Here is a 17,143-nt window from a genome sequence, read left to right as displayed (position 1 = left end):
GCTATTGTCAGAATAAATTATATACATTGATTGGTTTTCATCCAGATACAGAAATTATGATTCAGAATTCCATTTTTTTTCAAGCACTGTCTGCTGACTCTGCATGTTGTATTTTTTTTACTCTTAAAGATTATGGTCAGCAATTAATCCAGATTGTGCATGCAGAAGTTGGATCGCAGGGAAAATACTGTGCTGGTTACAGCATCATCCATAACATCAGTGACAACTTTTTATGGAGGTTGTGTTTTTGAGTACCACCTCCATCACAAGAAAAATGAAGCATCATAATTGAAGACAATTGCAGAAAGATAGAGTATATGCTGTTTTATCCATCCATCCATACAGACAACAGTCCCATTCTCAATTACACCTACTAGCAATTTAGACTCTCCAAATTATGGATGTTTTTGGGATGTGGGAGGAAACCGAAGTGCCCGGAGAAAACCCACAGGCCCAGGGAGAACATGCAAACTCCACACAGGCGGGGGATTTGAACCCCAGGACTGTGAGGCCAACGCTCTACAGCTGCATCACCATGTCTCCTGTCCTGTTTTACTGATGTTAAATAATACTTTAATCACCTAATCCACAACCAAACACCAAATAAGAGATAATGACAACTGCAGAATAAACTAGTTTCCATAGACTGAAATAATATTTTGTAAGCGTGCAATACAAAGTGCTGGACATAATACTTGATTCTAGGAATTTCTGTTCCTTCCGAGATGGATCATTTAAAAGGGAAATACAAAGATTCCAGAGCAAATATATAATAACATAATGAAATAATAATGTATTGTTATAGTTTTAAAATTATCCACCAAATTGTGTGATGATTTCTCGTACTTTTAATTCTGCCTCACTTTTTGCTTCATGTAAATCGCACACATGACATCTGTACATACTTACAAGTTAAAAAAGGGATGGAAGAAGAAAAAAGAGGCTGGTCAAAAAGAAATATACAGAGGGAGAACAGACGGGTGATAAAGGCCAGACCCTTTGGTTGAGTGCTCAATCGGCTAGAATAAAGTAGTAAGTTAGTTTTGTGCTGCCGAAAGGGAGCAGGGACAAATCACCCAGACAGAGAAGCATAAAAAGGTCACTGGAGACATTGAATGATGAGGGGTGAGAATAGTAATAGATGTTCATCGCTATGAAGTTCAGGTTCAGCCGTTTCCAGCCGCCGATTGTCTGCTGAGATGGATAGTGGTCTGCTGTGGTCAAGCAGAACTATCAGATGTGCTTGTAACCTCTATGACTCTGCAGAGAGCTATCAGGGAAAGACACAATTCACAAGGAAGTATTACACTCTGTGGGCTGCATTTCATATTAACTGTTAATTGCTTTTCTTTTCAATCTATAATTTTTTTTTGAACAATTTCCAGAATATTAATTCCTTTGGCGACATGGTAGTCGGCTGGTTAGCACACCTCCTCACTGCTTTGAGGACCTGGGTTCACATATCCCAGCTCCGGTTTTGTGGAGTTTGCATGTTCTCCCCGAACCTGCATGGGTTTCCTTTGGTTGGTCCGGTTTCCTCCCACATTCCACAAACGTGTGGTAGGTTGATCGAAGACTCAAAATTGCCTCTCGTTGTGAATGTGAGATCAAATAGTTTGTTTAATTGTACCCTACGACCAGTTCAGGGTGTACCCCATCTCTTGCCCAAAGATAGCTGGGACAGGCTTGAGCATCCCCACGACCCTAGTATGGGTAAGTGGCACAAAAAATTGAATAATTCCTCTTTAATTGGATCTAACATCCTTGAGCTATACAGCACCAGAAACTGTTTGGATGTGCCAATGCCCAAAATGCAGGTATTCACCAACAACAAGGTTTTCCTCGAAACAAATTCTGTGTTTATGTGATTCGCAGATGTTCTATTGGCCATTTGTATTTCTTTTGGGCAGTTTTGTTTTTAATTGAATTGTACAAAATGATGCTCATAAGCAGACTTTAGCTACACATTTTAAAATACGTTATATGACAACACACTTGTCTGAGATGTTCAAAGAATTATTTAAGATTTGGGGCTGTAGCTAACCAATTTCCTTGTTTGTTCTTGTCCCAGGTGGCCTTCCTTATGAGTTTAAGGTGGTAATCGCTGGGAACCACGAGTTAACCTTTGATAAGGACTTTATGGCTGAGCTGGTCAAGCAGGATTACTACCGTTTCCCCTCAGTGTCCAAACTCAAACCAGAGGACTTTGACAATGTCCAGTCGCTCCTCACAAACTGTGTGTACCTGCAGGACTCAGATGTCACCATAAAGGGATTCCGGATATACGGCACACCGTGGTAAGACCAAAGACTCAAAACCTTTTATTGGTGGCCCAAAGCCATCCTCACTAATTCATCCTTTCATTTTTGCTGAGTCACATTTACTTCCCTGTAGTGTTCTAAATCCCTGAAGTGGAGGGGGTGCCCTCTCCTCTGTCAGTGTTGGGCTGTGTTCCAAACCCCCTTCCTGCAGCTCAAGTCTGTACCCTCTGTCAGGGGCCTCACTTACATGCAAGATGCTATTCCCAGCTTTTGCATTCCTTTATGAGCAAAGGACCTTTGCCTGCACTCAGGGCTTACATTACACCTGTGTTTTGACACAGGGTTAAGTGATACACATGGTACTGGGACACATTGTCAATCGGCTCTCATGTGGAAAGAACTTGTGGAGGGCGGTGTGATTGGTGGGAGGCAGCATTGAACAGACAGAGGCTGTGATGTGTGTTAAAATAAGAGGTGTTTGTGAAGGCAAAGTGTTTACTATCCTGTTGAATGAGATCACTGCTACATTGAGCGAGGTAAAGGAATATAACCAAAATACAAGCAGAGCCTTTGCCCGGGTCACGTCAAATGTCATTGGGCTCATGCTCATCTGCTATTTTCACTGGTTGAAATCCGCTAAATTGTTCTCGTTCCTGCTCAGAATACCACAGTATTACAATACATTGTGTTTCTAAAATCACACAAAATGCAATACTAACTAAATATGGTTAAAAGCTTTCTGATTAACTCCAAAAAGATTTCATCTCCAAAACATAAGAGGGTTAACCTGGATAGACATTTTAGATATATGTTTATGCGTGAATTATAATGTGAACATAAAATGCTCTACAGAAAAAGCCCCCCCCCCCAGAAAAAAAAAATTAAAACCATCAATAAAAGATCCAGGTTGGGCTGTTGTTGTTTTTTTTTCTGAGTAAGACAGTCCTAGTACTGTGCAACCCCAAACTCCAAGGAATATTCAATGTTTGAACACACAGCTAAGTATGTGCTGAAGCTAACGTAACATTTTCTAGCTAATTTATTTAGCACAATTTGTAATTCAAAAAGTCAGAACTTACTGCGCTGGATAATAATAAAACGATGACAAATGCTTATCTTAAAATGGATTTTCCTTGAGAATTCCTTGAGCTATACAGCACCAGAAAGTTGATATGTGATTTTGGATTGATTGCATTTGACCATGTTTTGATAGTATGACTGGCCAATAACGCTTGTTGCACTGCTTTGAACCAATTATGTGGCATCTATGGAACTATGCCAATTGAATTTTTGGCGCATGTAGCAGATCAATCGGTGCTAATGTTTGTAGCCTGCTGCCACAGCTGTGAAAAACTACTCTTTCTTTAGACTTTACAAAACCGAAATGACTCCAGACTGCAGAACGTTTCAGGCTTTTATTGTCAATCATGTCATCCTGTCCTCCATTTTAGTTTAATTTGGCCTACTTTTTTTTAACAGAATCCCTTACCGTATTGTTGACCTGGTCTTTTTTGCACCAGTCTCACTGCCGTAGATTGTGTAAATCCACGCTTGCTGGCAGAGAACATTAACCAATCGTAAGCTACTAGCAATGATATGCTGTGATCAACTATGATATTTTCCGGACGACAGCACACACTGGATAGTAAGCCATGTCCACTCTGTGTACTCAGCACCAGAATGAAGTAGCGGGTTGTTGTCCGGAAAATATGTTAATGTTGCAGAACTTTCTCTTTTATGAATATTGGCACGCGTGCATTGCCGCAACTGCTGTGGAGAAAGCAAAAAAGAGAGCTTAAATAGGAGGCCCGCTTGCTAGAATGCGCCTTTGTGTGTGTGCAACCGACGTATCTGCTACACCTGAATCAAGATGAGATTGAGGATAGGCTGACGTCTTTTTTTTTTTTAATTTATTTTTTGTCACGCGATCAACCAATCGACATATTGAGCACCCCTGTTGTACGTGCTGTAAGTTTTGTTTTATTATTTTAAAAAATCCTTATCCGTACTATTTATTATTTCAGTGTGTACTTAAGGCATAAAAGAAAATCTTTATGAAACCCGATTGGATGTACAGAACTTTGTATTCAGAGAATAAGTAGTCATTGAACAGCTGTCTTTGCTATTCTTTGCTTATTTAACAAGCGGCCTATCAAATATCCAGTCTCTTTGCTTGTCGCCTCTCTTTTTATTAAATTATAACCACAGCGGCCAGGGCAATTAATCTCTTCATTGATGCATTATTCTGTGCAGTATGTTGCAGCAAGTTGTTAGGTGTGCGAGGGTCAGTCACCAACTGTAATTTGTGATTGTCCATTTTCATCTGGTTCAGCTGCGTCATAATGTTGATTTTTAGAGTTTAAATAAATAAATAAATAAAAAGTAAATGTTTAATTTGGAATTTTTTATTTATTTATTTTTTATTTTTAATTTTTTTTTTTTTTTCAGATGAAAGAAACTCCAATTTGCTCTTGCAGTGCTGCCATGTGTTGTATTGTGTTTAAGGCTTTGGCACTGTCTGCTCAATGGTTCTCACAAGTCTGGCCCAGGCTTAAAATAATCATGTAGGTCATCCTTTTGCAGTTATAATTAGCAGGGTTGGAGCCTTGCCTGAGAAATAATGGCGTATTTAGTTGAGGAGTGGGTCATATCCTAGTGTTTCCGTAACATCACAGCAAAAGGAAGAAGCGATTACTCCTCTTGTTCTGTCCATCCTTCCACCTTTTCTTCCTTGCATTTGAACGGCAGGATGCTCCCTTTCCTCCCTGGTGGGTGTTTAGTGTGAGGACTGGTAAGTGTCTGTTGTGACAGCTGGGGGTCTCTTGAGAGGCGGAGTGGACAGCTTGGCCACCCCCTCCTTACCCCTCCTCGCCTTCCACACCTTCACACCCATATGCCACCGTGGCCAGAGGTCTGGCCTGCTTGTCCGGTGTGAGGTCTCACTTAGCCATGTAGTGACCCTTCACTTCATCAGCAGCTCACCATATCATCGCCTGGGTGGCCAAGCACCACCATGCCCTCTGAGGTCCTGTGGTGTCAGCCAAGCTAATGCACCATTTCTCGGGAAGTCTAGTGTATATCCAGCCCTTGTTGATGGCTGTCAACTCAGCTGCTGCTACATATTTGTTAATTTATTTATTTATAATTGCTTATTTATTATCAGTGGTGGATGGGAGCCTACATTTTTTTGTTGAATACAATTGCACTGAGCACACACCCAATACAGTGCGCCTGTTTCCAGGGTATGGTTCTGTACGTGTGATTTGATGAGGATCATGGTGTGGAGTCTGACGGTCATGTGTAATAGTACGTGATCTGCGTGTAATGCCCTGTTAAGTTTGAATAGGTGGGAGTGGGAAGGCTTCTCTTTTTGGACACTTTGTGTGCAGTATTTGAACCCATGTATCATAAATACGAGTGTATAAAGGTTCATAGAACAGTAATATTGTATAGATAGAGTTTGCGATTGTAGACATTGAAGTGAGTACTTATTGTGCCTTGGTTTTTCCTCAGAAAATAGATGGACTGATGTAGAAGCAGTCGACCATGAAAGACACGTACACACTTTTAATGACAGATGCTTAACAGACCAAATACCTCAACCTCCTTTCCCAAGGCTTCCTCACTTCAGCGCACACACACATGCGCATGTTCACACACCTATCACGCATGCACACACAATAGATGAGCAGGTCTCTGCACCTTGCAGAGGTGGGTAGTAAATATATAGAATTATATATATTACTGTATTTTATATTTACTCAAGTAACATTTTGGATGTATTTTACTTATTTTTACTTTTTTTTCTATATTTCTGTGAAGACTTGTTAAATTTAGTCTGTTCCAATGCTTGACATGCCACTCGTTACTTTTATTCATGCATTATTTTATTTGTAGGATTCATTTTTGACTTCCGCATAAGGAGTGATCCAATGTGATCACTAGTATCATTTGACCGAAATACACCAATCAGGTGGCACAAAGCAGTCAGATGGCCACGCACAAAGCAATTGTGGGCCCATCAAAATGAGGGGGGTGCATTGGAACGGCCCTACGAATATTTGCGTTACAGACTCTGGAAAAACAAAGCTTTTTGTCTTGCCTCTGGCCAAACGTGGATAATTCAACCCACTTCTAAATTGAGAAAACACCTTGTGGTACGTTGCCGATGTTTATGTTGTTTTCTAGCTGTGTTTTATGGTCATAAATCACTGTAAAACATGCTTCTTGGAGATAGGTATCACGCTGGAATCTTTATCTCGCTCTCTCTCTCACTCACTCTCTGCACACACCCAAACACACAAACGCATCTAAATAAATCTGTCCAGCAAACAGCTTCTTCATTCAGTCATTTAATCCATGGATCAGACTATAAGACAAATTTGGTCTTTCCCGATTGTACAGCAGTATGTTATACTACTCCAGTAAAATCTTACCGTTTCTCAGTCAGACAGTGGGAACACTACACGACATGTATTCCAATACCATCAGATCCCGTCTTTTGCAATCGCTGCGTTTTATCTTGTCAAATCAAACATTGTTGGAGAGGTGGAACCAGAAAACGCGTCACCGGTCAACGTGACCGGAATACTCTGGTTTCCATGGCGATGACAACAGTGCGCTGCGCCAATGTATCGTGTGGGTCGAGGGTGGACACAATAACAAAAATATGTGGTGGTCCTCACCGGTGCGCAGGAGAGGATCGCTTTTTATGTGTTCATGATAGGGCTCGCAAGCAGGCAACAAAATGTTATGTAGCCTAGCAAGCAAGTGCTAGCGCTAACCGTTGTCTGTGAACATGCTGGTGTTCTGTTGAGTTATGTTGTAAAGTTTCGGTAAACATTTGCTTGCACGTTTAAATAAATGAATCTCTATCACTTTCGGAAAATGTCGTGCTTAACAAAGCAGAGGAGTTGGAAAAGTGCGTATTCAGAAGAAACGGATAATCAACACTTTGTTTTGGTTTTGAGCCATTCAAAAGCAAGTTTATATAAACTGGGGTACAGTCATTTTTCCTCTCAAAATTGGATCTTATTGCACCCTTCTTTCTTAGAACACAATAAACACCTCACTTATGAAAAATATGAGAAACGGTGGAAAATGCAGTTCTTGATAAGCCTAATTAGTAACCCTCAACTCATGATAATTATCCAATGCAGTTCGGTCTGATGTTTAAACTCAGGTAATCACCGTGCCCCAGGTTCAAAGTCAAGTGCACCTACCACTGAGCTATTCCGAGAAATGACGTGTGACACCGTGCAAGTTGTAATCAGTTATTCTCGTTTGCGCTCATGACTGTCCAAGTGTAAATGCTATAAAAACTCCAAACTCTCGCAGCCTCGACAAACTATAAAATCTTTAACCAACCTTTGAGATGACTCTGATTCTTATTTAAAAAAAAAAAAAAAAAAAAAAAGTTACTGGGACGAGCCGTACAGCGTGGCTTCCGACAACATAACTTCAGGCTCTTCTAAATGAAGCAAGACTTCTAACACGCTTCGGGGAAAGCAGACCTTCATCACCTCACACACTTTTTGAAGATGCAGTAAGAGAAACACCATAAGAGGTGGGCGGATGACATTTGCTATAAAAATTACAATATTTGGATAGTTTTGACTAATCTGCAAACAGATTTCAATATTACTGTTATTAGCATCATCAGAAAGTTATTTTTGTGGCATCGCTGGCAGTATTTCCACCTAGTACTTGTACTCTTTGTATTACGTACCAAAAAAGAAAGATTGGAACTTATGAAATCGTTTTAAAAATGGTCGACAGTGCGTGTGTGTGCGCGTGTGTTTGCATGTGTGTCCCAAAGGTAGCAGATTACATCCAACTGCCCTCATTTGTTCTCTGAAGCTAACCTTGGGGGATACTGGAGGGCCAAATGCAGATTTGTCATTTGCAGATTTTAGTGTTATTCATGTATTCATTTTTGCTGTAAAGGTCAGCTGTGTGTGTGTGGGGGGGGTGCGTGTGTGTGTGTGTGCGTGTACCCGCATGTGCATAAAAATGTGGAAATCCAGACAAATCGTTCTGGAAGTGAAATTCTTTAGGTTGGAAGGTCAAGCTTGGCCATAAATACTATTTTACTAATAACTGGCATAACTTAATTCTGTGTTTACGTTTTCTGTCCTGGCTACCTCGTTTTCGTTTAGAAATTCACCCTGACGAGAATTTTCATTTTGGTGTATCACTAACAGATGTGGAATGGTTCACAACATCCACGGTTTGGTTTGTATCTCACTTTTGTGGTCACGGTTTTAGGTTTGGTTTTGTACTCTTTGACTCTTACGAAAATCAAAGATGTCTTGTTCAGTTATGTTCAAAATGAAATCTATGTTCATGAGTACAAAAGTACATGTATGTTTATCAAATTGTTTGATACAGTGGTGACACACGAAATGAACACACATTATTATATATCAAGGTTTGTTAATGAGGAGCTGTGCTAAATTACTCGTTATGCCTTATTGTTAAGCGCAGGTCCACTACGTCGCTACTCTCTCATTCATTCCAACCAAGGAAAGGCGCATTTGGAAATTCACCCTGACACTCTATTCTCAGTGTACTGTCCCGAGTGCCGCAGAGCAACACTGGAGGATATTTGCGAATGCACCCCAAGCTCTTGAGACAGACGGTAACACGCTGTTGCAACATGGCTAGTTCCATGCACCCATCCTCATATCAAAAAGCCGCCACCCTAGTTCAAATCTGATATGTGGAAGTGCTTTGGATTTAAGGCTTCTTTGTTTGGGGTATTTATTATTATTATTATTCTATTGAACATTGAATGGTAAAGTTCCAGTAGCAGTTTTTACCTTTCTTTCCAGAACAAGGAACACAGTAACAACAATGGCGACTGTGGAACAGTGTTTGCTAGAACAAATAGCCCTAGATGACCAAATGATGTTTAATTATGCTCCAAAATTGATCGAGAACACAGTGGTGTTTTGTGGAACCAAGGGGCATGCTGAGCACGTCATCAGAGCATGCAACTAAAACGGACCAATCATGAGAGATAACCTGCGTGGCATTCTATGCAGAGCAACAATTTTTGGCATGTACAGGTCAAGTGACACATAGGGGCCGCCTAGCCCAATGCGTCGAGCACGTGATGCTATGCGGACAATGTCAGCCACGCGAGCTTGGGAGTTTAAAGAGGCCTTTAGTGTTAAGTACCTGTATGTCTCAGATGGGAAGGGTGTCTTAGACAAAAGTACAACGGTATGTCAATAGTCTCACAGAATGCTTAAAACTACGTTGGTGGAAATACAACAAACACCACATCACATTTACACCTACATCACCCTAGTGAGTAAGTCTCAGACAAAAACAAATGGCACGCAGCCAACAAACTCTCCCTCCGATGTATTTAGACAACATGATTCAAACAGAACAAAATAACTTCACCATGCTATTGCGACATTTATTGCTGTCTACATGCGACCCTTTTCTAACTTGGGGCGATGCCGGATTTCACAACATGCTGTAGAGTGCACACTTGAGCTGAACATTTCATTGCGAACATCACTGTTGCTCTGACCTCAGACAGCTGGATGTCGAGAGCCATGTAGAACTACTTGACATGTTCTGGCACTAGATTACTGTGGAATGAGAGATGAAAAGCAACATTCTTCATACTCGCCTCCTCGACACTCATGCTTTTGCAGATTTGAGCAAAGATCTGACAGGAGATGTGGAGGTTAGTTCGACCAAGATGTAGAGGTAGATCTCAATAAACTACAATATGGTGGAAAACTCACTTTATTTCATTATTTATATTTTATGTAGATTGATTAAACAATTGAGAAAATACTTTTCAGAAGGCAAATTCCTCCCCAATTTCTACGTTAAACATTTTGATTGGTTCTTGATGGTTATGTACTATTCTAGTTTCTAGAGATGGTGAATTTTAGGTTTTCATTTGCTGTAAAAACTATAATTGTCAAAATTATACATTCGTTCATCTTCTGTTCCACTTATCTTCACTTGGGTTACCGGCATGTAGTATTTCACTGTGCATTTGAATAATGAGTTTCACTTTTTAAATTGAACTACCTAATTAAAGTGCCACCGACATGTCTATATACATTTTAAAACAGATATTGTTGTGAAAACTACATATAATATTATTCACTTCAATGTGTACACAAAAATGGGCGGAGTGTTGTCATTCATGCACAAAGTCTCACTCGACATCCCAGTGTCATATCATCATCATCATCATCACCTATCATCCCATATCGCCTGCTACGTCATTAACAGATGTCACACTGGGACAGTCACCGTTGAGAAGACGCTCTGCCACCTGCTATGGGAGAGGAACAACACAGATTTTTGGATTTCTCTGACGCCCCATCTGACACAGAAGCTCTTTTCAAAGAAAACATCATCTCACAATCGCGTGAAGTGACTGGGGCAATATTACCGTATCATTTCGAGCCATATTAAGATGATATCCGGATCACTTCTAAATAACAACAAACGGATAAGGAACCAGATGAAATATTCAAAATGACAGCCTATAATTGTCGATTTCCTAACTCTCCTAAGTCCACAAAATATAAATACACAAGACTCCTAAGTCTTGTGTATGTAGCATACTTAGGAGGACACATGCCGGGCGAAGTAACTACGTCAGGGGTGCCCAAACACTAGTGGCCCTGGGCAGGGGAGAGCTCCTTTCTCCTCCCCGCCCGATGCACCTCCGCGTCAGGGATAACGCCGGCGAGCAACAACAACGCCGTGGCCGCGCACATCGACATATTTAGCAGCCCTGACGTACGTAGTTTTGATGCGGCTCTTTTATTACGTTCTGAGATGAAGGATTACTGTACGTTGTCAGATGCAGACAGAGCTTTTTATGATTGCTGCTTTCGGAGAAGTTCTTCGAGTTTGGTGATTATACGCTTAGGTAGCTAGCTAGCTTGTGGTACATGCTACTAAACTGTCTTTGTTCTTCTATTTTATAGTTTTGTGTTGTATTGTGTGTGAGATTAAATTGTAAAGTGCTCTGTTATATGTTGCCGGTTTGACCAAGGGGATTTATTCTAAATTCACATGTAACATAAGTTGTAAACTGTGAGACAAATTAGTCCCCCCCAATTATTATTTTTTTAGCTCTATACACGCCTACCTGTCATTTAGAACCCACAAAGCTGGCGTCCGTTGCAACTGTGCAATCCATTTTTCTTGACGAACCGGGTCTTTTGGAAAAGTGTGAAGAGTGTATCCATCCTCCCAAGTGTTCGAGCAATATCCAGCAATACAACAAGACAGCATTTTGGCTAACACGCAAGAAAAAAAAACGCTACTTTCCTGCCGGTAAAACTGGTGTAAAAACATTAACCTGCCAGTGAGGGCGCCTGGGAAAAAACATCAGTTCCTGCTTCTTCTCCAAAACGAATGCCTCAAGAGGATTTTCATGGCGGGAGATACAAAAATCCATATACGACGTCATGACGTGCGGTGAAAAAAAGGATGGGTTAACTCTGGCTGCCTTTTTTTCATTAAAAATATACTGAAAATTATGCTTTACATGTCAATGGCACTTTAAGCTCGGCGTGCGGAGTCATTGCATGGGTTTTTTCACATACTCTGGTTTCTTTCCACATCCCCAAAACATGCATGTTAGCTTCAGCGAAAACTCTAAATTGCATAAAGTGTCAATTTGACAACAAATGTTTTTGTTTTTGTTTTTTTTAATTTGCCCTGCAATTGGCTGGCAAGCAGTTCAGAGCGTACACTGCCTCCTGCCTGACGATAGCTGGGATTGGCTCCAGCACTCCCGTGACCTTTGTGAGGATAAACGGCTCCGAAAATATATTTATTGTCAACATTAACAATTTTGCCATGCCACAGAGACATATTTTGTCAACTTTGTGTAGGTTTTCGAGAAAGCTGGGGCCAAAAAGAGACATTTATTGTAGACATTATGACAGTATCCCTACAAGAGAAATACACTGCTCTGCTCCAGGCACAGTACTGTCGCTGCAGTTTCCTGAACTTTTCTGAAATTAATTTTCCATTGACAGCACTGTCCGATTAATTGCAGTAGTATCTCAGAACTAATGAACTAATGATTTATTGACATTGAATATGAATTTATATTTAATGGGGTATAAAATGAAACGACTGTTGACAAGGATTGATTGTGGTGGAAGTTGCTGCTGCTGTATCATGGTAGGATGCTTCTTTCTCTTTTTTGCTATTCACCAATGTGTGCCGGTTCCCTTACAGTGAGGTTGGGAGCAGAAGCAGCATTAAACATGGGAAAGCCACTTCTGCAGTTTTTGTGTGTGAGTCAGTGAGTGAAAGAGAGAGAGAGGTTTTTCACCTGTGTGTCAGCGGAAAGGGTTAAATGATGGATTTTTGTGATGGCGCCTTCAGTTTTTGCAGTATGACGACTTTAAGCATTCCCTGTTGAATGACTCACCCTACACCCAGAGCTGCACTTACAAAAGCCGACCTGTTTCTCACTTGGCTGTAGTGCCCTGTACGGCCTGTTTCACACCCCACTGAGTGCTCACTGAATGCCCCACCCCCCACACCAAGGTAAGTCCCAAATATGTCAAAGGGAGAGTGATGAGTCCTCAGCACCGCCTAATAAAGCTCTCTTCAGTGGCCTTGTGCACATCAGTCACCAGACAGCGAAGCAGAGGTCTGCCTCACGACACAGATGACAGCTCCATCACATATTTGAGCGTGAAAAAGGGCTGACACAGTCTTCTGATTGTAGGCCTTAAAAAGGGGTGAATAAAGTATTTTCTATAATGCACATGCAGGAAGTTGAAAATACATTTGCTGTTTGACCCTCAACAGTATTAATATATAATTAAATTATGTCAACTTTAATATTATTTGTACTTGTGCAGACAGCAACTGCGCTGACTCCATTGCAGCTATCCTGCTTGTAGTTTGACCATACTCAAGTGCAACCTACGCAAGCTGTTAAAAATGTGCTGTAGCTCTCCTCCAAGTCGAAGGTGTCACTATGTTTGGGATTAGCTAGGACACCACAAGGTGGAGTTTCCTCTGTATTTTCTGGCCCATTCCAGTAGCCGTTTTTACTTTCCGGAACAAGGAACAAAGCAACACCATTGGCGACCATGGAACGGTGCCTGCTACAACAAATTGACCTATACGACCAGGCAATGAGTTTAAATATATTGTAAAATTGACAACAGCAAGTTGGTGGTGTAGGTGGTATGTGCGGCCACAAAATGAAAGTCCGAACAGTGGCATTGAGGAACTGAGCAGAAAGCTGAGTATGTCATCATACCATGTGACTAGAATGGACCAATCATAAAAGATGATCTTTGCAGCATTCTGCACGCAGCGACAATTTGTACCGTGTGCACATTAAGTGACCAGTAGGGGCCGCAGGGCCAAACGTGGCAGTCCCGTGAGGCCTTCAGGTGACAGCTCCTTTGAGTTTTCCAGTAGTCTCTAAAAAAACTCATTTAGTCATGTACAGGTCATGGTATGAAACAACTGCAAATAATAGAATTTCTACTGCCTGGTTGTGTAGCAGACTGCTTGCACTGATCTCAGGTGAGATTGTTTTTTTTTTTTTCACCTTATACCACTGAATGACTTTCACTTCTGTTGTCATGAACAGCCATCTGTGGCAGTGACACACTCAGCAGCCATCTCAAAATGCAGGACATCACATCCTCGGCTTATTTAAAATTAGATGCTGATGTGAATTTGTGGTTTTCAATTAATGTCATGAGTCGTGTTCTTGCGAGAAGATTTCCAGTCTAATAACAAATGTAATTGGTTTGACCCTTGAGTTCCTTAGTTATATAAAATACAAGTGTTTGCCAATGTATTTGGTTGAACAAACATGTTTGTATTTTGTTGAATTAAGTTTCAGCAATTAGTATATGAGCAATTTACACAGTTTTCGTTAAAATAATAGCACAGAGACTTTAAGAAATCTTTGTAGTTTAAAGTGAGTAGGTGTGTAATAATCTGAGACAGTGTCAGTTGTACAAAGGTTTGTTCTATTGTGCTTGGAATTACATTGTCAATGTACACATCGTTCATATCTGTATGAAACACACATTGTTATTTTGTATTCTGCATTTGCTTAAATCTAGTCACGCAGAGAAACAATGACCCCGCACCCTCTCCCCAGTGGAGTTCAGACAGGGTAATGTTGAGAAAATAAACATGGAAAATTGACCTCTGCTGCCTTGTCTGACCTGTGGGGTCAGTGTGTTGCAGTTTGACCTTCATGACATTTGTATGAAAGCATGTTTCCGTTTTACTTAACCAGATACGTCAGCCGTGGTTGTAATGAATGGCTTTATTCAGTGCAGCTTTTCCCTGTAGCTCCAAACCATCATCTTTGGCGACCTACTGCAACCATTTTAAAAGTGCACCTTGCTTTAAAAGAACAGACAAACAAAGGTCAATGATGTTCCTTTTGTCCTGATGAACAGCAGCTCTTTCAGACTGTCATATGCAACAGGAACTTCACGTCTCAGACTCCAGTATTTATATGTTCCTGTGTCACATTTGACCTCTCACTGGCCTAAACCTTCACAGTGTCAACACGACTTTGTCGCAGTGCTCAAAGGTCTCTGAAGTGTGAGCTTTCTGTAAATGATGTGGTTCCAGGCTGTCTTGTGACCCACAATGTTTTGTGGCTAAATCTGATAAAGCATTTAAATTCTTGAAAAGATTCATTCAAATTGAAGGCGATGAATGGACCACAATCTCTTGTTCGTCTGCACATTATTTAATGGTGTTCCTGCAGAAACTCAAACGTGGTCAAGTAAGCACAAGGGAGGACTGATAAATGTTCAAAGATTTAGATCGAAGACCTCTGTAAAATTAGGCAAACAGCATTTTTCAATTTGATTGTAGTGACTTATTAATTGGCCTGTAGATCCCCCGTTTGATATGCAATCTTCCTGTCAGAACTCAAAGTAGATAGCTTTGCCCTAATTAAATTTTATATTTGTTTGTATTTCTTTATGGGCAAGCAACACATACCCAGTAAAATCCCTGCAATGTTAAGTGGAATAGTCTGAGTTTAATAGGGCTTTTTTCCTTGGGAAAAAAAAATCTTGCTTGCTCTTCAAAGTCCTCTGAATTTGCTGGGAAGGATTGATTTGATTATTGCTGCTTGAATAGTTTTGTGTTATCCTGCTATCAGTAATTGTTTTAGTAGTAGAACATTGGGTTTAAAGTGGAATACAAGAACTTGCACCTTTAAGAGCCTTTGGAAGAGAGACTGCAACAAGGTGTTCTAAGGCACCTAATGAAAGCAAAGAACTGATGAGAAAATTGAAAAGGAGACAGAGTAAGCGGCTTGTGTGGGGAAAAGAAGAAACCAGGATAATACATTACAAAACAAATTTCTAGATGCTTGGATTTTTGACCAATAAATTGCTATTTGGTCATTTCATCAATATATTTTCTATGTATTACTTTGGCTCTGCGTGTTTCAGCTATTTCTTTATCTTTCATTTATTTTGCTGTTGAATTTCAACAATTTCTAGCACCACTGGTGACTTTCTTTGTTCAAAGCAAATGTGGAATGAAGCCGTAAAAGCTATTAACTACTTCCAATTATTGCAAAACGCACAATATAAGAATATTTGGCTTAGTCTGAATTCAGAAAAACAATGCTCTTCAAATGTGCAGTTTTACTTAAATGTGTCAACAATCTTTCACACTTGCCATCTATCTTGGAATTGGATGAAAAATAATGTTGGTGGTTGGTGCGCCATGTGAATTAAAAGTGTGCCGCAGACGTGAAACTGCAGCAGCAATTCTTTTAATTAAAGCAGGAAATAATTGTTGTCAAGCAAATGCACCGAGACATGTGAGAGGGAGGCTGAGCAAGAGACGAGAAGAGAAAGCCAGCAGGAGGAATACAGTGGGGGATTAAAGACAGTGAGCGAGTGTTACGGACTCCTGGCCAGCTTGCTGCTGTAATGAACATTAGGGCTGCGGCATAAATTTAATGACCTGTGAAACAAACAGCGTGGCTCAGACCTGCCTCTGAATGCTAAGTGACTGTGTCATTAATACTAGTTCAGAGATGACACTGTGTAAACACTCTGTAAGTCTCTTTACTGTAAGCCTGGAAAACAAAAGGTAGGTATTTCATGATGATGCGCTACCGCTGCAGCTCTTTGTTAAAGGGTCTTGCCTCCTCATGTGCCTGCACAATTTATACTTTGCTGGTTATTACCTGCACTAACTAAAAGGAAATTGATCGCTTTACTACTAACAAAGAGGCAGGTTAGACATCCTTATAATGACTAATTTAGTGGTTTGGAACGTCAAACTTTATCAAACTAACTTGAAAATCTGAAATTTTGACCCTTTCAGAAAAGCAAAAAAGTTTGTCATCTTTATTTCACTTTACCAGTAAATGGTGTAGAGTGCCATGTACCACTTAATTCAGAGTTGGTACATTTTTGCCTTCTCAAATAGCATGCAAAGACCTTTCATTATAATGCTGTGCAAACGCTGTATACTATAAATTTGCAAACAAAACACACAATTGTGCTGTATGTATTTTCAATTAATTGCTTGCTGGCAGCATCTGTCAAAACTTAGGTGGATCTCAATCAGTGTGTCTTAGTGTTAAACAATATGATGTTTTTTTTGGTGTTCTTATCAATGCCTGACTCACTTTACACAATGCAGACACTTGCGCTTTAGGGTTCATTTAAATCAGATGGTCAAAACAAACCTAATAATGCTTTCTTCTTAACAATCAAAAAATTTCACCCCTACTCTCACATTTTAACTATTGTTTCCCCATTTTGTTTACGGTATGCATGTATTCTAGGTTTGGAAGGAGAGCTCTGGTTGTGATTATGAGAAATGGAGGGTTAATCAAAATATTTAGC

At 40.3% G+C, this 17,143-nt stretch overlaps 1 protein-coding gene across 6 annotated transcripts in view; it reads left to right on the top strand.

Annotated features, from left to right (window-relative positions):
• Nucleotides 1–17,143, top strand: part of mpped2a (metallophosphoesterase domain containing 2a) — a 63,982-nt gene that overhangs the window by 22,340 nt on the left and 24,499 nt on the right. For all 6 annotated transcript variants that reach the window (XM_061814929.1, XM_061814931.1, XM_061814930.1 and 3 more), the window contains one exon: nt 2,072–2,297. In XM_061814929.1, coding sequence (XP_061670913.1) covers nt 2,072–2,297 — 226 coding nt within the window. The remainder of the gene's footprint in view (nt 1–2,071; nt 2,298–17,143) is intronic.

The sequence above is a fragment of the Syngnathoides biaculeatus genome, chromosome 3, assembly GCF_019802595.1.
Source record: "Syngnathoides biaculeatus isolate LvHL_M chromosome 3, ASM1980259v1, whole genome shotgun sequence".
NCBI classification, from domain to species: Eukaryota; Metazoa; Chordata; class Actinopteri; order Syngnathiformes; family Syngnathidae; genus Syngnathoides; species Syngnathoides biaculeatus.
Note: the sequence above shows the minus strand (reverse complement) of the source record. Positions and strands in the feature narration are given on the sequence as shown.